Source organism: Mizuhopecten yessoensis, unplaced genomic scaffold, assembly GCF_002113885.1.
Source record: "Mizuhopecten yessoensis strain PY_sf001 unplaced genomic scaffold, ASM211388v2 scaffold815, whole genome shotgun sequence".
In the NCBI taxonomy this organism is placed as follows: domain Eukaryota; kingdom Metazoa; phylum Mollusca; class Bivalvia; order Pectinida; family Pectinidae; genus Mizuhopecten; species Mizuhopecten yessoensis.
The window spans coordinates 121,332-147,641 of record NW_018403735.1 but is presented as its reverse complement, the minus strand read 5'-3'; the positions used below and the strand labels follow the sequence as shown (position 1 = coordinate 147,641).

The window sequence follows — 26,310 nt, the reverse complement described above, 5'->3', positions numbered from 1 at the left end:
CGGATATTCATGGGTTTATTGAAGTATTTGTCATTACTTGATAACCTTACTGTCATGATTTGTCTATGTTTGTATAGTTAACAAATCAAATAAAAGTCAGCTATATTATTTCATGTGTGTTGTGTCTTGCATTTCTTGAATTTCTTGATTCTGTCCTTGTGGATGATAGATGCATTAATCATATCTGAGTATTAATCATTTGTGAAAAATTTAGGTAATTCCCACTCACATTTATTTTCATCAGTATTTTACTACCTAAAGGATGTAAAGTGTTTTAGTTACTTTTCCAGCATAAAAGATGTTCTGAAATATAAAGCACACATTTAAGAAAATTCTAAAGTGAAATGATAGAATATAAAAAGATATAGTTTCAAACTTGCTTGAGACCCATTTAACAAAACCATATTTACTTGAAACTAAAAACCTTTCAAGCTGTTAGTCACAAATATGCATGGTTGTGCATGCATGTATAGACTGTACATGTTGCGGGGAGGTAAAACTGAAAACCCTTGATTTGAAAGTAGACTCCACCATGTGGCTCTAATTAGCTTACAGCCAATAAGAATGGTTTTTTTTTAAGTATTTAAATTTCTTTTGTACAGTCCTTAGATAAACCTACTAGCTAAAAATGTTTTGAAATAATAGCAAGAACCATTACACCTGAATGTTTGCCAATTGGAAACTCTTCAGGTCTTCCAATTAAACTGTTTGAATAATTGGGGACCAATCATGAAGAGACATTAAATTCAAATTATGACAGAAAATTCTGAGTGATTTTCGATTGACATTCTTCAGCTGAGGAAACTGGTAACCATAAAAAACACCATCTTGTTCCTGCAGAAATGACTGCTCTGCCATTTGGTAAAACGTTTCTTTAAATGGTATTTTGAATCAAATGAGACCTCAATTTTAGATGGTTTTCCATGGATGACTTTTTTCTGGTCCTGTCTTAAATATATACAATATATGTACCCTGTTACATGGAGAATAATACGTGCCTTTTTCCATATCCCACCCAGTATCAACCGGAGACTCCAATATCAGCCCTCTCAATATCAGCCAGAGGGCTGATATTAGGCGAGGGTTGAGACTGGGTGTGATATGGAAAAAAGGCATGTTTTATTCTGTTTATTATATAATTACTAATATATTACGGTATAGATATTATCTTATGATCCATTTTCATATACAAAAAAAAAGGTATTTATTAGTAAGTATGTAATAAACTGTTTTATCACATACTTACTAATAAATACGGGTATTTTGTTTATGGGACACATTGCTCTTAACCATATCAGCCCTCGCTGTATCACACCACAAAACCGGTATCAGCCCGCATCACACTCCTTTTGGAAATGTTTTCGTTTTTCAATATTTCAAAAGAAAAATTTATCATAAGATAGTAGCTTTTATTTGTAAGTATGTAATAAACAGAATAAAACATGACTTTTATCTTATTTTAAAGGATCTCCGTGCATTAACCAAGTGACTGATAATCATGTAGCATACCACATTAATTACTGTGACAGGCCTATTTTTCGCGGGTTTTTTTTTCGAGGTATCTGGTTGTTTTATTATTTATGGACGTTTTAAGCTTGTCTGAAAGCTTTATTTATAAAAGTGTGAATCTTTTGGTTCTGTTATTCATTACCAATGCCAATTTCAATAATGCAAGAAAATAGTCTGACGAGGCGACACCGGCGCCGCAGCTGGCCATTGCAAATCACATGATCGATCATGTGACTGCGTGCCTCGCTGTCTGTCAGATAGATCCGTGTTATGGTGCAGTGTGCCACGTTGTGTTGGAGAGGAGTACTAGTCGGTTTGTGATTTACTCTGCTACTCTGGCACGGGGTGGAGGTTAACCGTACCCCCGGGACAGCAGCATGCAGACAGAGGACATCCTCGGGGGGATGGAGGACGACGCCGACGGGGAATGGTACCAGAGCGGTACGTACACAACCGATAACGTCATTACATACCTCATTATCATAAATAATCATAACTCACTGATTCTCAAAAGTTGTATTTACGTGCAGCATGCAACTGCGTTTTGTATGCAGATACACTGTCACGTGGCGGTATGGTGTAGTTTATTGTAAACATCTAGAGCTCGGAGCCTGAGCTCCACGTGTACAAATACTTGCCGTATGAGACACCCTCTAGCTATTCCGAGCATCTCGGTAACAGTGAACACTAACATGTTGTGCTGTTATATGGGACCATCGATTTTTCTTAACATGCATTTCGTGTATAATAATCGTATTAGCTGCTGGGATACTAAACTGGCAGTTAAAAGCAAATGGTAAAATGGAAATTCATTTGAGTTTTTGACTTATGCCTGAAAATAGAGTGTCAAAATTTAAAATAATTACCTATTTAGTCCCCATTCTAAACCTGTGACGACAAAAACAGTCATGTAGATTTGTTAGTTCCCTACTGTACATGATGCAATCAGTAAGTAAGTGTAACATAAGACCAGTGTGAAGATGTGGCTTCCTTTGTAAGCTCTACAACCATCAATATTCGGTGACCAATCCTGCTATAATTAGGTATCCAGTATCCCTTTGGTATTTCCTTGTTTCAGTATTGAGTTTTCCATTTTCCAAGATTCATTTACTATATAATTCATTTTTGGTTGAAAACAAAACATCATATACTGATCCAAAATGAATGCAGTGCACATATTAATTTAGGTAAAAATGCTTATAACTTTCCTTTTTCTGAGTCATTAAGTAATCATGAATTAGATATTTGTGTATGATTTTTTTTAATAAGCCAAATAGTCAAAATAAAAGCTAAGTCTTGTATTATTTACGAAATTCATGCCGATCCATTGAGAAATGAGATCACAAAGTAATTTATTGGTGAAAAAGAAAAGAAAATACTTCTTTCTTTCAAAAAAAATTATATATATTCTAAAAATATTAGCATATTTTTGGAGCTCATCAATGTACTGCACTGGTAAAAGTGCCCTTGAGAGGCCTAGCTGTATTATAGATAGGTATTAGTATTGAGAGTGCCCTCATACATATCCCATTAAAATCTACTGGTCTGAGGGATGAAGGACGTATGTTTCTATTATTGCCAAGGTGTTAACATGGTTATTCCTAAGCCACATTGCTTGCTAGCTGTCATAATGAAGATGGCCTCATTCATTATACTTGTATACACTAATATCTACATATTTAACCCATATACTATACAGCTATTTCCATGGTAACATAAATATAAAAACCAGTACTTATATCAGACTTACATTAACAGTGGGATGAACCCAGATGTGTATGCGTAGATTTTGCCCTGTTTGCCCCATAGCCACACTTTACAGATAGGGGGTCTGGAATTGTTTAAATATTACCATTAACAGGTATAAACAGCTGATACCCTGAGTCAACTGACCTGAATCTGTGATGATAAAGCTCCACTCGGCCTGCTCTATATTATTAGGCCCATATTGCTTTTGTTATAGCCTCTGATTGGCACAAACCTATATTTACATGAAGGGTTTTATAGTAATGATACGATTATGTTTCAGTTATATTGAATTTCATCAAACATTAATTTAAGGCAATAATGATCAAATCAGCCATTACATCATTTTAGACAGACTCCACTTGAGAGGACAGTCCACTATATATATATATATATATATATATATATAGGAAAGATGTTGTTTACCTTAACTATAATATTATTTTCTGTCTTTCATCGTAGAACTAGAAGTACCAATGTTTATATACATATGACCGACATAGGTATCATGTTTTATCTCCCAACAAGTTATCAGCCTCTATTTATAGATCTACACATGTAATAATCTTACTAGTATTTGCCAGGTTAGGAATGTTACTAGTATTTGCCAGGTTTAGGAATGTGTACTTACTATTTTTAGGCAGATTATAAATTGCAACTACAAATTTTATGCAGGTTATCATCTTGTACTTGCAAGGTTTAGACAGATTATGAACTTGCATGTACATAAAAGTTTTAGGCATGTCATGAACTTTCTGCTGGCTTTATGTGACACCTAGGCCTGTATTCAGGTGGGAGACAGGTGAGGATGATGGGTACCCGAGTAACAGTGGCCATCATAGAAATGTCAATATTGACGAGAGCTTGTGTTACCAGGTAAACACTGTCAGATGCTGAAAGTATAGTACATGCCATCATTCCCGCCAGCTTATCCTCTGTGGCACGGTCAACATAGACATTCTGATCATACTCTATCCCAAATAGCACCCCTTTAGTGGTAAGGATTTGCTAACCCCAATATGGTGGTCAGTATTCAATTCCACCCATATATGATATTCTATAACGTTTGTGACGGTTACCTGTAATATATTCAATAGCACTCGGGTGATGATCCATGATAAATAACACTGTTTGGTTGACATTATTTGGCAATATTCAATAACACTCTAATAATAATAAGGAAGGGATTTGTAATTCATTATTAGACCCTCTGCTAACAGAGTTTGAATACCTAGATATGATGAAGCGGGGTTAGCTCGCTCACAGATTCTCCAGTTCAGTAATACCCATCATGTGGTGGTCAGTATTCAGTAAACTGTATGAGGATCAATATCAAATAGACACTTCACTGTAGTTGCCCCAAAAACACCACTATAGTTTCCTTAGAAGGTTGTGGTATCGTTATGCACCACTTTTCTGTAATTTTCCCCCTAAAACACCTGTGTGTGGGCTGTTATTTCTTCTGTGGTATAGTACCATAGTGTATAATGCTGCCACATCAACTGAATTCAGATGTGAATTTTTCATGTGCCATACTTGTAGGACTGTAACTGTCTGGGGTGTACAATTTGTTATGGTATATCCATTAGGGTGACAAGGTCATGGCCGTCTGTTCTCCACTGCTACAATACAGTGCATTTACTAGCTATCCGCATGATAGACGAAATTATTCTGGCTAATATTAGGTATGTATAGTGTCCAGCAAGTCTGTAATCTCTTTGTGCCATATGGTAATTCAATATTAGTTTCTGGGGGACAGATTTCAAATGTATTATGCATGTATTTTTCTGATGCTATATTGATTTGTGTTCTTGTACGATTTATCTGCGTTTTGACCCTTCTAGTGACGATCTCTACAGCCAAAATATGTCGCAATTATAAACATGTATGATAAGAACAAAAACAAGCTTTCTGTGAAAAATTTCTTCTCAAGGAAATGTCGGTCAGTATTTCTATTATTGGTTGTTCGTCAGTCGTTGGCTAATTCACCTGCTCCTGGTGTGGGGATTACTGATGAGGATGTGTGCTGAATAATTTGGTATAATGTAATCATTTCGTTCCCTAGCAAGTCCATAGGTTCTGTAATACTGTGTAATTTACGAATTCCTGGTAGAAGTCTGTATTTGCCATTATGGTGGATTAGTATGGTATGACTGTCTGTTTAGATCTGTTGTGTTTGTTCTTGTTATCTTGCTTCACTGTTGTTGTGATCATGTCGTGATCAAGTCAGAACATGTTGTGATCATGTCGTGATCAAGTCAGAACATGTTGTGATCATGTCGTGATCAAGTCAGAACATGTTGTGATCATGTCGTGATCAAGTCAGAACATGTTGTGATCATGTCGTGATCAAGTCAGAACATGTTGTGATCATGTCGTGATCAAGTCAGAACATGTTGTGATCATGTCGTGATCAAGTCAGAACATGTTGTGATCATGTCGTGATCAAGTCAGAACATGTTGTGATCATGTCGTGATCAAGTCAGAACATGTTGTGATCATGTCGTGATCAGGTCAGAACATGTTGTGATCATGTCGTGATCAAGTCAGAACATGTTGTGATCATGTCGTGATCAGGTCAGAACATTTCGTGATCATTCAAGAATTCTGATCATGCAAGAAAGAAGGAATTTTGGTAAAAAAAAATAGTTAAATGTTTGCTGAAATATTTTCATGCCAGCATTCATGTTTGTGTAATTTTGTTAAAAAATGCAGTTTTCCACATGTGTAGTGTTTGTTCACAAATTCTAAGATTCCAACATTAGATAAGTTCAGATATGGGTAATAGGAAGGAAGTAGTGAAAAGTATATGCGTTCACTGGGGATAAAACCCACGACCCCAGATTTTCTAGTCGGACGCTCTGCTGCTGAGGTAAAGGGAAATTGCCTCTTGCCCAGGCTAATAAGGTGACTTTGTCATTATGTACAATGCACATCCTTTACACTTCTTCCCCCTTTTTCCAAGTCTTCACCCTTGAAGACATGAAAATCACAACTCAGGTTCTTTTGCTCCCCGCCTGGGGTTCTCCACTACCTTGAATTGAGAAGGTCATTGGCACTAGTTTGTAATATGAAGGAAGGAAGGAAAAGAATAGTGGCAAATGTGAAAGAATTGTGGTTCATCATGTCATGTTTGCAAACATTTTTACCTCATTGTAACCCATCTTGAGTGGTGTTTTCCAAAAAATGGCAGCAAATCAGTTTTATTGTTCACATATGATCATGAATTGACAATGTTGCTCCATGATTTGAAGTAAAGGTGAATTAGCAGCATACATGAAATGTATTTCCTTATTACTTTCTCATACCTGTTAATTTTGTGAAATGTTTAAGTATACCGAGTCACAATAGTACACCAGACAACATCAGTGTTTTGTAGATAAGACAATATGTTGGAATATTCAGGTGTCCGATTTGTCAGGCTGACTGTATATATCACCTGATATGGTACCGGTAATAATCCTGTCAGACCACATTTCATGTTTGTCTCCAACAATAAACATAGCCCTCCACATATTAAATTTTTGATGGTTGACCTTGTTGATGTTTAGATGACAGCTATAGTAACAGTAGATATATAGGTCTATAATGTCATAGTGACAGACAACCCTGACCTGGGTAAGGTATCCAAGGACCTTTAATTTAAGCCTGGCTATGATAGCAACTATCTGACCTGCGATCTAACCTACGTCTTTCTGATGCTTAGACGGTATGCTGCAAAGGTAGTACTTGTTTGCACACAAAGCTGTGATGTGGTAGTGGTATCTTATACAAACATTTATATCGATGGTTTCCTTCTGTTGTGTGTTGCTATAAGGAACATGGGAATCCAGGTAGTTGGAATAGTATATTAGTCTGGTGTTATGTAAACCTGTAGGTCAGATGGTCAGATGTAGTACATGTAGAATAATCTGAAGTCTTTGAGGGTTCCTAATATGCTCTCTTTTAATCATCTTCAATTCTTTTTCATCATAGTCCAAAATGAAGGTATGGTTTTTCTATTGGTTCTAATGATTTATCAAAGCATTGTCATGCCAGAAAACCCCCAGCTGAACCAGTATATAGTTACTGTTTTTGGCAGTAATATGTGGATCCTTTATTCAAACTCTGGTGATCACAGAATTTCAGCAAGATTAACATCCATATGTGTAGAGCAATTCTGCAACTAAAAGTCATACTTCAAAAGGAAAGAGATCTGTATCAAATTTTAATACCTGCAGTGCACCCAAACAAATTCATCATTCTAATTTTGACAATTGTTTGGGGATCAGAAATGGGATGATTGCAGTCTCTTGTGGAGGAAGCTCCGTTAATAGAATGAGTATACATGTAAATGTTTTTAGAATTTCCGTGTATCCCTTCTTATTGTCCTTTACTGTACATATGTATTGCTTTCAGCTGTGTAACTCTGTATGGGTAACTGTGTTGTTGTGGGCTATGGAACTGTGTTGTGTGCTAGGTTACTGTGATGTTGTGAGCTGTGAAAGTATATTGTTGTGGGCTGAGTAGCTGTGTTGTTGTTGGCTGTGTAACTTTGTTATTGTGGGCTGAGTAACTGTGATGTTGTTGGCTGTGTTGTTGTGGGCTGAGTAACTGTGTTATTGTGGGCTGAGTAACTGTGATGTTGTGAGCTGTGTAACTATGATGTTGTGGGCTGAGTAACTATGTTATTGTGGGCTGAGTAACTGTGTTGTTGTGGGCTGAGTAACTGTGATGTTGTGGGCTGTGTAACTATGATGTTGTGGGCTGTGTAACTATGATGTTGTGGGCTGAGTAACTGTGTTGTTATGGGCTGAGTAACTGTGTTATTGTGGGCTGAGTAACTGTGTTATTGTGGGCTGAGTAGTTGTGTTGTTGTGGGCTGAGTAACTGTGTTATTGTGGGCTGAGTAACTGTGTTGTTGTGGGCTGAGTAACTGTGTTATTGTGGGCTGTATAACTATGTTATTGTGGGCTGAGTAACTAAGTTATTGCGGGATGAGTGACTGTGTTATTGTGGGCTGAGTAACTGTGTTGTTGTGGGCTGAGTAACTGTATTATGGGCTGAGTAACTGTGGTATTGTGGGCTGAGTAACTGTGGTATTGTGGGCTGAGTAACTGTGGTATTGTGGGCTGAGTAACTGTGGTATTGTGGGCTGAGTAACTGTGGTGTTGTGGGCTGTGTAACTATGATGTTGTGGGCTGAGTAACTGTGATGTTGTGGGCTGAGTAACTGTGATGTTGTGGGCTGAGTAACTGTGATGTTGTGGGCTGGGTAACTGTGATGTTGTGGGCTGAGTAACTGTGTTGTTGTGGGCTGAGTAACTGTGATATTGTGGGCTGAGTAACTGTGATGTTGTGGGCTGGGTAACTGTGATGTTGTGGGCTGAGTAACTGTGTTGTTGTGGGCTGAGTAACTGTATTATGGGCTGAGTAACTGTGTTGTTGTGGGCTGAGTAACTGTGATGTTGTGGGCTGAGTAACTGTGTTGTTGTAGGCTGTGTAACTGTGTTATTGTTGGCTGTGTAACTGTGTTATTGTGGGCTTTGTAACTGCACTGTGGTGAGCAGTGTAACTATTACTATCAGCTGGAGTGTCTTTGTTGCGAGCTCAGTGTCTGAAGGTTATTTAAAAGTCACCTCTATGACTGGCTGTGTGTTTAACCTGTCAGGAAGTTCTGGGCACAGGTTGGTTAAGGTCTCCCTGTGCAGACAGACAGTATTAAGAAAGGTCTTTAACCATAGGATCTGATGTCTCTGTGGCCAATATAGCATGATAGATCTGCTTGCTGATGTTTCTGATTAAATTCTTATCCACCATCTGTACACAGTTTGTGACCCCATCAGGACTGTTGCTTAGTTTCTGATTTCTATATTAAACTGTCACCAGCATATCAATTCATTGTAGCTAGCCTTCCAGATCTTAACAATTACATAATTTTGGTGAATTGTATATGATTAAAGTGTATATAACTGAAGTTTATTTTTATGAATCTATTCTAAAACATAGAATTTAAGTTCTAAGAAATATCCTAATCCTAATAAGAGTTTAGTGACGTTGATTCTACTGTGACTTCAGAAGCACGTTGACAGCTGGATCAGCCAACTTAAACATGTCAGACCACTTAACATCACTACTGTTCAGAAGTCATATTTTTTTCTGCACTTCATCAAGCTGCTCTATAAAATGTACAAGACCATTGAGGTTACAAATAACAACATGAGCATCTGTTAAGTTCACTTCTTGTATAGTTAGTTTGATTATCCTGATTAGCTTAACTCAAGGTAAGCAAGACCATCAACACAAATGTTCAAAATTGAGTTTTTTGACAACTTTCTTAAAAATTTACAAATAATTTTGCATTTATTGTCATGAAATGACCATTTTAAATCGCTGTACATACAACTTGCATCTTGAATTTTGATACATACTAGATTCAAACTTTGTGCTAAATTGTTAGTTTGTTGTTAACCCAACAAATCATTGAACAGCTGGGTGCAGATATTGATCAATGACCCTCATCTTCATTGCTTATCCTAGACTATCTGCTATTGACCGGTCAGCTGTTGACCCTGAGTGTGGACATGTAAGGCTTTGATTTGCTGGTCTAATGGACGTTTGATATGGTTCAGTGATTAATTAGTGGCACATACACCAGGATCGGTTTTAATTACAGCATCAGTATCACTACTCCTATAGGATTAGTATCCTACACTTGTTGGTGGCTTTAAAGAGCTGTCACTTAAACAGAGATTTTTGGTGTGTTTTATCAAAAAAGAGTTGTAAAATGTAAAAAGATCCTTTGGTAATCTAAAGGAAAGATCCCATGAACAGATCACTTTCTCCTCAAGGCTATATTTATAGATTAAAATCTCTTGATTATGTTTTTATTTCACATTTAAACACATTATAGACACACATTGCATGTATATGACAGATACTTTCACCAAGGTGCTGATTGAAAATAAGTTGCCTAGACAACTGGAGTTCACAACCCATGCCTACCAACAGCACTTTAGAGTTCAAATACTCAAAACAGTCAAATGCTCCCGACATCACAGTTTACAAAGGCAATAGGTTGGGTTTTTTTTTTTTATAAACAGACAAAGAGGTTTCTAAAGCAGTACTGCTAGTGTAATTCTTTGTTGATGGAGTAATTAATGGATGATTCCTTTGATTTTCCCAATAGTCATTTACAGTTATATATGTGAGTTATAGACTTCATGTTCACCTATCAGACATAATGACAGCATAATGTATCCAGATTGTATTGTTCTTTGAAGTTGGTACCGGTGTCGCTTATGTTTGTCAAATGTCAACTATCCCTGTACTTGTAATGAAAATTTGTCAGACATTCATCAAAATACTCTGTATGCTTGGCTAAGAGATACCTGCATGAACGTGGACTGTATGTTTTGTGTTTTCAGCAGGTGAAGAGATAGAACCTGGACAGTATTAATCAAAGTGACCAGACATTAGGCAAATATCAGAGTCAGTCTAATAGTTCCTGGTTCAGATTTGTATCTGGCCTGTTGCATTTAACCATTTCTGTGGCATAAATGGTTTGAGGCTATGTAATAAAATTTGGAATCCATGTAGCGTTTAGAGGAACCTATATTCAATTCTCACTGTTTTGTCTCTGATTTTCTGTGATGTGAATAGGACAGTGGTGTGTCTGTGAACTGACCATTATTCTACACATACATGAATCGATAAGGCTAACAGAAGCATGATCAGAAAACTAACCAGATATTGGAAAATGATAATTTGGTAAATAAAGAACATGTTGCTACTGAGCCAATATTTACATTAGATCTGTTGTATGTTAGAACTGTCTGATGGTTTTGGCTGACATCTATGGTGCTTATTCATGTCAACAGACAATAGCCAGTGATCAATAGCCTGCCTCACTGTATAGCCCCCTAGCTGTACCTGTAAATGTTACTGTTTTAGGTAGCAGGGTACATTCATAGAACCATATCCTGCTTCTCTTTCTACACAAGTGTGAGACAGAACTAAAGGTCACTTGGTCTATTTCTGATGACAAGGAAGCTCAGTTGTAAATTAAAATGTCCGTGTAGAATTAAGAACCACCCTTTTATAAATGATATTTTACAGATTTTATTTAAATATCTAATTACTGTTGTAGTGTTATAAAGGTACAGACTTTCTTAACACTGTAACACAGAGTATAGTTAATGAAGAGTGGAGCACAATTATGCAATCTGAGGATAATGGCCCTAAGTGCCTTCAGGCCATGCCACAGGGGGCTTAAGTCTCAGGGTCATACCATAAAATGGGTTGGGATCCACACCCTATCACCGGTACAAGTTTTCAATACTGGACATATGAACACACATATCCTACTAGAATTTGCTCCAGGTAAATGGCCCTGCCCCTTTGGACTTACTCCCACTGGGTCATAGTATGGAAATGATTGAGATTCCTACACTAAACCAAATACACATAGATATGGATTTAAACCAAACTTCCAATGAAGCATCCTTGGTTCATGGTACCTGAGAAAGAATTCATATTGTTAGTGAAGAATGCAGATTCCCTGTGAGCTGGGCCCAAAAGGGAGTAATGTTGGCACCAACATCTTTTAAGTCTTCTCCTCTTGAAAAGTTTATTACAGTTCAACCAAAATTGCTATGGAGCATGATCCTGTGGACCAAAGAATGAAATATTATACAAAGTAAATTATGTTGTTGGCCACCAAGGAGCTGAGAGGGTATGATCTCAAATAGCGAAATGTTTGACAAATTACTTTTGATGAGAATATTTTGACGAGAATGCTTAATTCAACTGAACAATGCAGGTCATTTGAGTTTCTTGTCGATAATGATAGATTTTCTCTTTTAAATTCGATTATTTTGTAATTTATTGAATGGTAGGGATTTTCACCCTTTTTTGACTTTTCACTTACTTTCAAGGTCAATTTAGCATGTGACTATACCAGCATTAAGAAATGAATGTTTCATAATAACTGTGTAACATTTATTTCATTATTTTGCCTTAATCAGAAATACTGAAGACCATTGTGTTTTGAGACTTTTTATTGCAGTATGGTGTTGAAGAATATATTAAATAACGTTGATTATCATTATTTGGGAAACTATAGGGAACCATTGTAACACCATCTCAACTTTTAGCAACATTAAAACTTGTCTCTCTGTTGGTAGAGGGGAGTCTTAATGATAACTCATTCACACCTACATATTTAAACTGGACTTGCCCAGTCTTTGATTTGGTAGGGTTTCAAATGTGACCTTAGGGGTGAATGGGTTAAACACCTCAGCGGTAGCCAGGCTGGTCTCTATGTCTCTATGATTGTTGGGGACCGGATGTTATAGTAGACATATTACTGGACCTGGTAAAGAATTCCATCCTGGAAAGCAAGCATGACCTGACACCTTAAAACATCCGGCCAGTCTACTTAGTACTGTCAGGCCCCGGGGCGCCAACACATCACTTAGGTGATGAATAGCTGACAGCATACCTGTAGAGTTCCCAGGCCGACATGTTCCTTCTAATGAATCGTTACATCACGAAGGATAAACTCTAAATCTGTTATCTCAAACTTTAACAATCAATCACATATCACCTGTATAGATGTTGTCTCATGACTAAACCTCAGCTTGACATCCTGTACACTGTGGTACACAGTTACTGTCACTTTAATGGATACCTTCCTTTGTCTTTTTCCAGTTTTAAAATTTCATTGTGAGTGATATTGTTCCAACAAACTGGGGCTGGCATTTTGAATACCTTCACATCAAGGGTTAATGTACAATTTTTTTTATTAAAATGGTTCATGTACAAATTTTTACTACAGTTCAAAAATGCCTGACAATATCATCTGCTACATTCATGTTCCTCATGTTTGTACTTTATTTCATTTGACTCAAGTTGTCTCTATTAAATGGAAAACATGAGCATCAGTGCATCAGTCCATTATGATAATAAGCTAAAAGTCTATATCATACAATGAACATAATTTGATTGTAACTGTTGCCTAAAGGTTTAGTAAATCTAATAATATCAATAAATTTATGTTTCAATATATAAGTAGATCATCCATAATGTTTGCCTAAAGTTAAGTGTTGTCTGCTGTCGTCGAGTGTATATGTACTATAAGTGGCTACTAGAAACAAGGGAATTCATGCACTCTTCACCGAGACACAGTAAAAACGGCACTGGGATAAGTCAATGTCTTACAGTTGTACCTGAAAATATCATAACTGTGAGTGTCATGGTACTTTGGGCGTCACATTTGGTGTCTGACAGTTCAGTGGGATAACACATGATGATTGGGACATATAAAGTTTTCTCTCTGTTCATAGAGATATTGTCACAGCTGTAACTTCCTAATTACAATGACACATGTGTATCACACTGGACAGTGTACATGTGATGTATGCTATTTTATGGTAACATTATCCAAGGTCTTATGAAGTCTCATAAAGTGGCAATTTTTGTCCTTTTGTACCTGTATCCATGAAGGCAAGAGTTTGTTACTAGAACCAAAGAATTAGATTGATATAAGTCTGTGCTAGGATGTTACTGAAATTTTAATTCTAACTCTGTTGATAATTTCAACTTTTAAAAATATTTTTAGACCTACAATTGGCTGCAGAACTAGGAAAGGCTCTCCTTGAAAGAAATCGAGAACTAGAGACTCACATTCTACAGATTCAGCAAGCCAGCCAGGACCAACACCTTGAGAATGAGGTAAGTACCAGAAATGCATTATGTCCAACATAACTAGCAAGCTTAAGTTAGCCAGGACCATCACCTTGAGAATGAGGTAAGTACCAGAAAAGCTATTAGGAAATTAGCATAAATGTCTTTACACAAAAAAAGCAGATACAGATATGCATATTCATATGATGTATCGTATCAAATAGTAAAAATTATTAGGAAGTCTTCACAAATATGAAGTGTATTACAAATTTATAAAGATTTGACTGTTCCTTCAGTTGATATATTTATTTGGTTTATTGCAGTACCTGAACAAACAGTTGGAGACCCTGAGGGAAACCAGTGATGCACGGATGCGTGTGTATGAGGAATTGGACAAGAATGCTCAGGAGCTGGAGAAACAGAATCAGCGACTAATAATCGACTCGCGGGGCGAAAAACAAAGAATAGAAAAGTAAACATGAAAGTGCAAAACTAACACATGCTTCTCCAGATCTAATTATCTCCCTTTCCCATTGAACTTAATTATGTCTACTTAAAATGGATATTCATTCCCAATTCTATACAGGTAGAATAGATGTAGAGCTTTTATGCGGGTAACATGGACAATCTACCTCTACCTGTCTGGACTTATATCAACAAACCTGTAGAACAAATTTGTCATTGATGCATATTTTAACATTAACTCCAGTTTCATTATTTAAATTGATGCCGTGAGAAAGAAGCAAAACTGCAAAGCACCATGTTGTTTCTTATAAGATGTCACTCACCATCAGTGGGAACGTTCACCCTTTGCAATGTTTTTATATTCATGGTGTTTCTATTTAGTGCCTTTGAAAGTTTGTGTAATTGCACTTTGACGTTTGGTAAGAACTGACCAGTCATTAACACATATTGCCAAATTGTTAATTTTGAGAAACATGAATGTTTACATTTTGTATGTTTTTGTCTTCAGATAGACTTTTGAATCCCTATATGTTGGCTTAAGTTTGGAACTGTTATACTTTTGAAAATAATCTATATGAAAGACCTGCTCCAACGTTTCCTTTAGCTTACTTATATCATGATATTTGGTTAACTCAACCCAGGATTTTCTATATTGTAAGATGATCATTTTGATTCGAGATAACAATACTGACAAATCATGTCTCTATTTCCACAGGTTGACGGATACGGTTGATACAATGGAAAACAAATGTGATGAATTGCAAAAGAAGATTGATGAGCTAAAAACTGAGAGAAAACGAGAGCACAAACAACAAAAACAAGAATCTCGTCGAGCTGTTAGTTGCGTAAACCTGCGTGAAAATACAGACTACATAAAAAACCTGTACAATGGTGAAATTCATTGGACCTACACAGATCAGTTCAAAAATTTGCCTCTTAATCCATATGAAGTGGAAATTAAAAGCTTGCAGGAAACAATCAAACAGCTGAAGGCTCAGCAACTGATTGAGCGCAGGAAACGGGAGGATGTGGAGACAGAAGTCAAGTTATTGTGGGAGGAAAACGAATCTCTGGAAGCCAAAGTGAAAGATTTGGATAAGAAGGTAAAAATAACTGAAGGGCTTGAAGAGGAGTTACAGAAGGTGAAGTTAAATGCTGGCAAGGTTTGTCATCTGTGTGGTAAATCATTGGAGAAGGTGGTTCAGAAGTCAGCTCTGGAGGCTGAGGTAGAGCATGATGAACCAGAAGTGAAGCATACAGGGAAACTGATGAGGCTGGGAGGTGGTGGCAGTGTGTACGGCAGTACAGAATCTGTGAGTAAGATCGCACCAGACTCCCAGCCCATCTCACCAGAGGAACCAGACTCTCACAGTGTGTCCATACTCAATGAACTGGAAAACCAGTACCAGAATTTATTTGAGAAGTATGAAGATTTGCTGCAAGGCAGAAAAAGATCAAGTTTTCATGAATATGAGGGTACTGAAGAGACATTTGATGAAGCTCTTAACCGTCATCTGGCTGTTTCCCATAAAGAGGTTCAGACATTGCTTAAGTTACAGAAACAAACATGTGACACGGCATCAGGTGGCGCCACTTGTGCTGATGAACTGGGAAGTCCCCCAGAATACAAAATATTGTTCCGTGATATTTTTGCTACCTTGAAAAAATCTCGAATTGAGGAAGGTGGTGAACAAATGACATCATCCCACTCTACACCAGCAACAAGTCCTGTCAATTAAATGTAAACAAGTCACACACTATCTGTCATTCGGTCACACTTTACAGTGATAGTATGACACCTGAACAATACATTAAGAGCAATAACTCCCATAAGACATACAGTATTTACAAAGTTCACAGACTCCTCGTCGGCAATTTTCAAGGAAGCACTTTTAAGCCAAGAACACTTCTCCCATACAAACCTTATAAAAAGAATTGAAAAATAATAGCTATTTCCTTCCTAAATTTATTTAAACATGTAACAGGAAACAAACATATTTTTTGTTTGTTCATATTATATTTATAACATTACATGTTTTCTGTGCTTTATAATGGGACAGAGTTCCGAGTCTCCAAGGTTTTAACAAATGTCAATTGTACCAAGAGCTAATTTTTTCTGCTTAGCTCAATTTGTTTTGAATGCCTGACATCACCATGAAATAGAGGTTTACAATAGTGATACATTATATATGTCTAGCAGTTAAGCACTTATTTTACCAATTTTACATGTTTATAGAGACAAACAAAATAACTATATACATATTTATAAACATAAACTGATATATCTCAGAATTTATGGTCTGCATTCTACTTTTGGCTTGCATCTTCATAGAGATTGGGTTCACCATAAAAGCCTTAAGGCTACAGAACCCAGGACATGAACTGTTTTATAACAACTAACGAAAGTTTATTGAAAGTTTTTTCAAGAATAGCTTTCTGCTTACTTCCAGTTTTATTCCTATTTTAATAGAACTCCAGCTTAATCATCATTTCGAGCAGGACCAATGTACAATTGACAAATTTAAATTTTAGAAAATGCAATAATTCATCCCTTAATCACAATAGAACAAAATTATCAAATGAGTTCAAACTTAAGTGTATATTCTAGTCAGGGTAGTGTTGGTAGCACTCGTATACTTATGGGTTAAATTAACATGTTCCACTAGTCTAGGACAGTATTTAAATACTGTGACATATACCATTGGCACTAAGTAGTCTGTAGTGTATATTGTTACTACATTCCTCAAAATAACTATCATACAAACGTATACAGTTTGGTCACGTGACAATGCAAGACCTGTTGATATTCTGTAATGATATTTTGTACTGTGTTTCTTACCTATGTAAGTAGGAATGATATTTTCTAATAGTTATATTAAATACTCCTAAAGAATGTGTAGGCATGTATGTTATGTATAGTTGTATGTAAAGCTGCAGAGTTGTCTTAGAATGTTAGGCTCCCTTGTTTGATATTTATTGCATGCCACTCTGCCAAATAATGGAGGGACCACGGTGGCCGCGTGGGTACTTATCACAGGTCGGTGCAAGTTTTTCTCTGGATACTCTGGCTTTCCTCCACCACGAAAACCTGACTCATCCTAAAATGACCATAGCTGTTATTAGGACCTGAAACACAAACAATCCAAACCAAATAATGAAGGGTCATTCCAGCAAACAGGGTGGGATCACTGCCATATTGTGTGGGGTCACTTCACCAGATAGCTTGCTGTGTCAGTTTCAAATACTTGATTTTCTTGAGAGGAACAGTTCAACTTTTGTCTGACATTCTTAACAAAATTAATTCTCTGAGATACTTTGCAACAATAAGTTCACTGAGATACAAGAAATATTTTAGTTTTGTGTTACTTAATTATGCATATTAACAGAGCACTATTGTAGATGTACAGTTTAACTTATTTTTAACTGATTATAATGAGCCAAAACAATCAAAGCTTTCCTTACTTATTTTCTGTATATCACCAGGGTGTTTTATCAGCATTGATAACTTTACAGCACTGTGTCAGTGACAATGAATTTTACTACAATGAAATTATTTTATTGTGTTAATGACAAGGTGGTCATAAAGACTTATTGTGTTGATGACAAGACTTATATATAATAACTATATTCAGCTTAGTGTTGCAGTATTCTTATTAGCTTTGCTAGTATTCTGTTATTTTAAAAACATTGTCAGTCATGGGACCGGATAGTCTCAGGACTAATTTTCATAGACACTGATGTTTTTTTTTATGATAGATAAGTCAAAGTCAAAATTAAAAGAAGCATTATAATACATATGCATGTGTTATGTTGGCTGTGTGTTTAATAAGTTAATTGTCAGTGATAGATGTGGCTATAGGCACATGTGATAACTCTGTGATAAAGTGTTGTAGTATGGCTAAAGATATATCTCATGTTCTCTTCATGCTCATGCCGACATTCTGTTCAAATTACACGTCAAAAGAAGGACCTAAATCCTGTCGTCCTACGTTGTATTAAACATCGTTAGTGACATGTGGTAGACGTTCCATTTGATCATACTATATATATGTTAATTACTAATCATTGATATTGATTTAACCTATATATAAGAATCCTATCTACAGTCAAACTTGATCACTATGCTTGATAATAAGCCCACCCCTATTAAGGATAATATTGGAAGCCAAGCCCTCATCGTATATACATTGTAGTGTTTAACCATCTTTAACAAGTGAATATAAAATTGAACATTTTCTGCATGTAATGATTACCATTTTGGTTCACTACAATAATATTCCCTTTCATTAACATGTTAACATGTCATTAAATGTAATAGACAAAAAAGAATCAATAGATTTCCTTATTTGTGGTTGATCTTCCAATTTGCAAAAATGAAATTACTGCTGCCTTTATGTTGTCACAATACTAGTACTAAGGGAAATAACTCTGGCGGACTTGATGCGTGTTACACTTAGCTTTGCTTGTATTACTTTGTTATTGATGAAGATGTTCTAGGCCATACACATTTATGTAATATGTTGTAGTAAATGAAACTTAGATACTTGCCATGTAGTGTTTCTCGAAGTAGTGAGAAATCAAAGAGTTTTTATATATGGAACATTTTAATTGACCGGATGTTGATATTGGAACGGTTTTTATATTTTTGTCATGTTGTAAAAAGGTGTGTCAAGATTTGTAAAATACAAATTGAACAGTTCAGCAAAGGTTTTAGCATAGACAATAGATATGTTTATAGAAATTTGTCGGTAGAAAGCATAATGATACAAAAGATAATTACATCCAACAATTTACACCTGCTCTCATCTTCTTGTTTTATAGGTGTTATATTATAAGATATGTGTTAAACATATTTGGAATAGAATCAATATGGATAGACATATTTACCTGGACACATTGACGCAACCTATGATGGGCTTTATTTTCATTTATGCTAACACAATAGTAACGTGCAAGGATGATGGGGAAATGATAATGTTGTTTTGTAACTTGACATCTTTGTGTACCCAGTTTTAAGTGCTGAATGTGAGGATCATTTAAGATACAGTATTTTTAATTAATATACTGTTAATACTTAGTCAACATGGTTGTTTTGATACAATTAATTTTATATATTGTGTGAAATAATATGTTACAATATAAAACGCAAAGTGATTACAGTTGTACTAGAAATTTGTTGTAGGTACAATTCCTGGTGTATACCAGACAGGACAGGATCCTGACATACACTTGTGTAAAATTATGGACACATAACACCACTATAAATCAATTCATTCTTTAATATTTTTTGTTATGCTTTAGATATTTTCTTCTGCTGATAGTCTCCATAACATTATTTGAAGATGATTTCAAATTATTTCATTGGCAATTTATATACATTGTATGTCTCCTTTACTTTGCATTTTGGTACATGTATACTGCCTCATGTTTCATTTGTTCCCACCATAGCACTGCATTTTTCATGTCCCTTCCTCTCTACGATTCCTCTAGAGTTTTCCTTCACATATTGTCTATCACTTTGGCTAGTGCCATTTTTGCTACCAATTTATCATGCTGGACAAAAGGTAGGGTAAACTGGAGTTCACTCTGTAAGTATGTAAGTACATGTACAATGTATTACAATATTACCTGTAACAAAAGACATATATAAAATTATATTGTGTAGTATGTATATATACATCTCAGCTGTAATACAGACAGGAAACTATTACCTGTAACATAGACAGGAAACCTTTACATGTAAGTTAATATAAATAGGAAACTATTACCTGTAATAAAGTCAGGAAACTGTTATCTGTAATATAGATAGGAAACTATTACCTGTAATATAGACAGGAAACTATTACCTGTAATAAAGTCAGGAAACTAATTTCTGTAATAAAGACAGGAAATTATTACCTGTTATACAGACAGGAAACTATCACCTGTAATATATACAGGAAACTAGTACCTGTAATAAAGACAGGAAACTATAACCTGTATTAAAGACAGGAAAATATTACCCGTTATGTATACAGAAAACCTGTTTTAATATTAGCTTACATGATTATAACTTAAAAGCTAATCTTACACCTAAGTAAGATTAAGCTATTGTAAAACTAGTGGTGAATATAACTTTAACAACTCCTTATGTAGCTTGCACAAGTGTGGCATTTCTTTTGATTGTTACTTTGAAGGTGATGGGACAGATCAAAGTCCATCTCATGACTAGGACTACAATCTCTGGAGGCAAATGACATCAGCATATGACAGTTTCCTTTACTTGAAATATAAGAGTTTAATAGTATGAAACACTGTGAAAAAACTATCATTATTCTGACATATTTTATATGTATGGATGGTATTCACCAGGAAACCATTAAATACCCTTTAACAACATTATAGTACTAATGTATACATGTACTATGTTACTAGCCATCAATTTTGTTACTTTATATGTTTATGAATAAATTGTTTGGTATGAAGAATAAATAATGACTTTTAATTGTTATTCATTGTCAGGATTCCCTTCCCACTGCAGGCAAAACAATGGAGATTCCATTGTGTTTTTTCGTAGTTACCTCCCCTTAACTTTGTTTTATTGAATTTTCTTTTTTTTCTTCAAAAAAGTACTACAAGGTAGTGAGTTCTTTTTTCAGAAATGAAGTAGCACACCCTGCTATCATGCAGGAAAAACAGTTTCCAATGCATACTTATTGTTAACAAACATGGTTGTGAACAATTCAGTGAGCATGAGGATATAACTATTGTGATATAATAATATAAGACAAATAAAAGGATAAGTAACCACAACGTGTATAAAAAGAGATGAATACTTTCTACATGCTTAACTTACATAGATAGGTATATGATATATGTATTCAAATTTGTGACACAATGTATCATAGTATTACAATAACGTGGGTGGGATCTGAAGGCTTCATGTGTGACCTATTGGTCCATTGTCTATACGGTTGAATGGTGATGGGGACAAGCTATGTTGACAATTAAGGTACAGACAATCGTTGGAACTTCCCCAAGTGAGACAATGAAGGTACAGACGATTGTCGATATGGTTGGTGATGGGACCTGCCAGTGTGTGACAATGAAAGTAGTAAGGTACAGACGATTGTTTATATGGTTGGTGACGGGACCTTCCCTCGTGTGACAATGATGGTACAGACGATTGTCTATATGGTTGGTGATGGGACCTGCCAGTGTGTGACAATGAAAGTAGTAAGGTACAGACGATTGTTTATATGGTTGGTGCAGGACCTGCAAATGTGTGACAATGAAAGTAGTAAGGTACAGACGATTGTTTGTATGGTTGGTGACGGGACCTTCCCTCGTGTGACAATGATGGTACAGACGATTGTCTATATGGTTGGTGACGGGACCTACCCTCGTTTAACAATGAAGGTACAGCCGATTGTCTATATGGTTCTTGACGGGACTTGCCAATTCGTTACAATGAAGGTACAGACTATTGTCTATATGGTTGGTGTGGGGCCCTGCCAGTGTGTGACAATGAAGGGACAGACAATTGTCTATATGGTTGGTGTGGGGCCCTGCCAGTGTGTGACAAGGAGGGTACAGACAATTGTTTATATGGTTGTGGGCGGGCCCTGCCAGTGTGTAACAATGAAGGTACAGCCGATTGTCTATATGGTTGGTGACGGGCCCTGCCAATTCGTGACAATGATGGTACAGACGATTGTCTATATGGTTGTTGACGGGACTTGCCAATTCGTGACAATGAAGGTACAGACGATTGTCTATATGGTTGTTGACGGGACCTGCCAATTCGTGACAATGAAGGTACAGACGATTGTCTATATGGTTGTTGACGGGACCTACCCTCGTGTAACAATGAAGGTACAGACGATTGTCTATATGGTTGTTGACGGGACCTGCCAGTGTGTGACAATGAAGGTACAGACAATTGTCTATATGGTTGTTGACGGGACCTGCCAATTCGTGACAATGATGGTACAGACGATTGTCTATATGGTTGTTGACGGGACTTGCCAATTCGTGACAATGAAGGTACAGACGATTGTCTATATGGTTGTTGACGGGACCTGCCAGTGTGTGACAATGAAGGTACAGACAATTGTCTATATGGTTGTTGACGGGACCTGCCAATTCGTGACAATGATGGTACAGACAATTGTCTATATGGTTGGTGACGGAACCTACCGGTGTGTAGCAATGAAGGTACAGACAATTGTCTATATGGTTGGTGACGGAACCTACCCGTGTGTAGCAATGAAGGTACAGACAATTGTCTATATGGTTGGTGACAGAACCTACCCGTGATTAGCAATGAAGGGACAGACAATTGTCTGTATGGTTGGTGACGTGACCTACCCGTGTGTGACAATGAAGGTACAGACAATTGTCCATATGGTTGGTGACGGAACCTACCCGTGTGTAGCAATGAAGGTACAGACAATTGTCTATATGGTTGGTGACAGAACCTACCCGTGTTTAGCAATGAAGGTACAGACAATTGTCTGTATGGTTGGTGACGGGACCTACCCGTGTGTGACAATGAAGGTACAGACAATTGTCCATATGGTTGGTGACGGGACCTTCTCTCGTGTGACAATGAAGGTACAGACAATTGTCTATATGGTTGGTGACGGGACCTTCCCTCGTGTAACAATGAAGGTATAGACACTTGTCTATATGGTTGGTGACGGAACCTACCCTTGTGTTACAATGAAGGTACAGACGATTGTATGTATGGTTGGTGATGGGACGTACCAATGTGTAACAATGAAGGTACAGACGATTGTCTGTATGGTTGGTGATGGGACCTACCAATGTGTAACAATGAAGGTACAGACGATTGTCTATATGGCTGGTGATAGGACCTACCAATATGTGACAATGAAAGTAGTAAGGTACAGATGATTATCTGTATGGTTGGTGACGGGACCTGCCAATATGTGACAATGATAGTACAGACAATTGTCTATATGGTTGGTGATGGGACCTACACTGTACCAATATGTGACAATGAAAGTAGTAAAGTACAGATGAGTATCTTTATGTAGGATGATGGGTCTAGCCGTGTAGGACAATGGAATTACAGGCAATAATTTTATGTAAGCAAAGTTACTCGAAGGGAGATAAATCTTCTGCGTCTCAGTTATTCTGACACGTGTATCTTATAATTGATTCAGAGAAATGTACACTAGACCTCGAATAAGCGAAATTTTGGTACTAGTTTAGAATATAATTAAATTTAGAAACCGATTCAGAACGTCTTTACAAAACACAGAAAACTCCAACATAGGTCTTGAATTCATAAACCGTTGATAACAATCGTTATAGATTAACGATTTAGGAAAAGGATTTCATATTGTAGACCATCAACAGCACTGCCTTGCTTTCTACCGTCAACTCTCCACACGAGGAATAATGTATAGTACATTGTGCTCTGTGAGGTCCTTGTTGTCTCTAAATCGTTCCAAAGCTTTTTTTGGTTTCTAATTTGCAATCAGATCCTCTCATATATTTCAAATTTGGTTAGAGAAAAACTAAATCTTCTCCACACAAATCAATGTAGAGTTCTTCACTATGATCTATGCAAGGCTAAAATTGTTGAAAGCCTCGGGCGCAACATAGATTCTGTGCTGGCAAACCAAGTTTCTTGCAACTCGCTTAAATCAAGTGACACGACCAAAAGGTCGATAGTAAATAGTGAAAGGTAACGGCATTCGGCTTTTAATCAGTCTCTAAAATTCTTTCAGATTATTAATTGAGAATATGGGTTTCTTATTAACTTATCACCAGAACAAGAAATTGGGCTTTAGCACAGAGTCTGAGTTTGAGCATGAGAACGGCTTCATAAATACAGGCCCATAAAGCAATTGTGGAAAGCTATGATAATGCCTATATAACAAATATGATGATATAAGAAATTTGATTTTCTAAAATATTGACTTTGAATTTGAACGTTTTAATTAATTTACATACACTACTCCTTGGACTCGGACGTTGCCGTAGATACTAATACTTAATTATTTGGACACACGTGCAAATTTACATAAAATCCAGCAATAGTATGGTATTTATAACAACCAGAGACATATAAAGCCAGTAGTATATACGTCTATGTAACAACCTGTTGAAGCAAGGAGTAGGCGTAGATAAGCTGTAAAATTGTAACTAATCATTTTCTCATGTTTAAGCAATAAATATGCTTAAACTGGAAAATAATGCACTCTTTTATGTGAGACAGTAATTCCATTATAATGCCTTGCTCCGCTCGGCGGTTAACTTTATACTGTAGAATAATACCCCCATACCCCACCCCACGAAAAAAAAACACCATTTGTAACATAATCCATCCTGACTGTTATATATAAATAGGAAATGAAATATCGAATACAAATTTCATAAAACATGATTTTTAGAAGGAAGAGTCCTTTTTCAATTATAGTATAATGCATGCGCACCACAGAGCGTTCTTAATCTACACTGGGAAAAGCACGTATTCCCGCCTTCCAAACCTCCAGTCGGCGCTACGGTATTTAATTTGATTCCATCTACATGCACGGTAGATCAGGAGCGATTTTAATCTCGCTATTATTTCATGTACTGAAAAACCCTGCAATCCGCACAATACAGCTGTAAAAAAGTTATCAAAAGTGGAAAATACTCCTCGTAAACACCATTGAGATAGAAAGCCGAAATGTTAATTAAAAGTTAAATAACCTACGAAGATCTAATTCCGTGGTAAAATGAAGAAAACAATGCTGTGATCAATGTCTGTTTACTTAAGTACTAGTATAGCAATAATAATTGTACTTGCAGTTGAAACATATTATAATTGTAGTACATAGATACCCACGGTTGATTTCGCTTCGGTACTCGAAATCTAGTACTAAGTGGGCGTCTCTGTGTCTTATACGAGTTGCTTCCCTTGTCAGGCGAGCACCTGTCAAATCCATCCAATCAAAATCGTCGGAACAAACGTCAACAAAAATTCAGTTAGACGAAGTTGACAGGTTATGGCGGCTGAAGAGAACTTCTCTTCTACATAAACAAGGATGGGCTGTTTATTTCGTGTTTAAGCTGCAGAATAATTCTAATTTCTGGTAAGTAATTCGTTAGATATCATTGTATTGGTATAGGTGTAACCATGACATGAATAATTTAACTTTTACGAAAGGTTTCTCTAACGAGAACAGGAGAAAGCCGTAGGAATCCAACTAGGATAAGCATGCAGTCTACGGTAGGCCCGTGTAGTCCGCGTGTGAGCTCACTGATAGACACGATGCACACAATGACGAACACTACTTGCTATCCCGAGTTTATTTTTAAAACGTGTGGAATTATTATACGTGTGTTATTAAGTAAAATAACGAATTGATTTTTTTGTTTTCGTGTGTGCTTGTTAATTGTTTAATTACAGGTGTGTCGCACGTGTGTTTCCCATTCTATTTATGCTAGCTATAGGAAGTCAAGAAACAATTTTTTAACAGGTACTGTGTATCGCATGTACCTTATCAGGCTCAATAACAGATACTATAAGTGGATTTACAGTATCCATGACAATGTGTATCACATTAAGTTTCTTAATATGTCATCACAGATTCACAAGGCACCCGCGCCTCCCCTCTTTTTATTGTAGAATGGTTTTAATTTAGGAACTGTTTTTCTTTATTCTTGTAATTGTGGTAGATTTTAATTGTACTTAGGATTCTATCTATCTATCTATATGTTATACTCCACAGAGACCAAAATGGCTTTAATGCAGAGGATTATGGTCACCCTCTTGCTTTATGCTTGATGGTATTTCCCCTTAGCTCGATCAATAGATTATTGGACTGGGAAGCATGGGTGCTAGTTCGATCCAATGTGGAAGCGCACTACGTCCCTCTTTTGGTTGTTGTGGTGTTTAAGGGCAAGAGGGGGGTGGGGTGGGGGGGGG

At 36.6% G+C, this 26,310-nt stretch overlaps 2 protein-coding genes across 4 annotated transcripts in view; both read left to right on the top strand.

Annotated features, from left to right (window-relative positions):
• Positions 1–1,743: 1,743 nt before the first annotated feature.
• Positions 1,744–20,849, top strand: LOC110453027 (cerebellar degeneration-related protein 2-like). Its single transcript, XM_021501845.1, has 4 exons — positions 1,744–1,950; positions 13,855–13,967; positions 14,243–14,391; positions 15,100–20,849. The coding sequence occupies exons 1-4, from the start codon at positions 1,887–1,889 to the stop codon at positions 16,121–16,123; spliced, it is 1,350 nt and encodes a 449-aa protein (XP_021357520.1). The 5' UTR covers positions 1,744–1,886; the 3' UTR covers positions 16,124–20,849.
• A 4,514-nt stretch (positions 20,850–25,363) lies between these two features.
• The window catches only part of LOC110453009 (tyrosine-protein phosphatase non-receptor type 13-like), a 60,030-nt gene continuing 59,083 nt past the window's right edge, over positions 25,364–26,310 (top strand). For all 3 annotated transcript variants that reach the window (XM_021501824.1, XM_021501832.1, XM_021501816.1), the window contains exon 1: positions 25,364–25,474. The gene's annotated coding sequence lies outside the window, so the exon portion shown is untranslated. The remainder of the gene's footprint in view (positions 25,475–26,310) is intronic.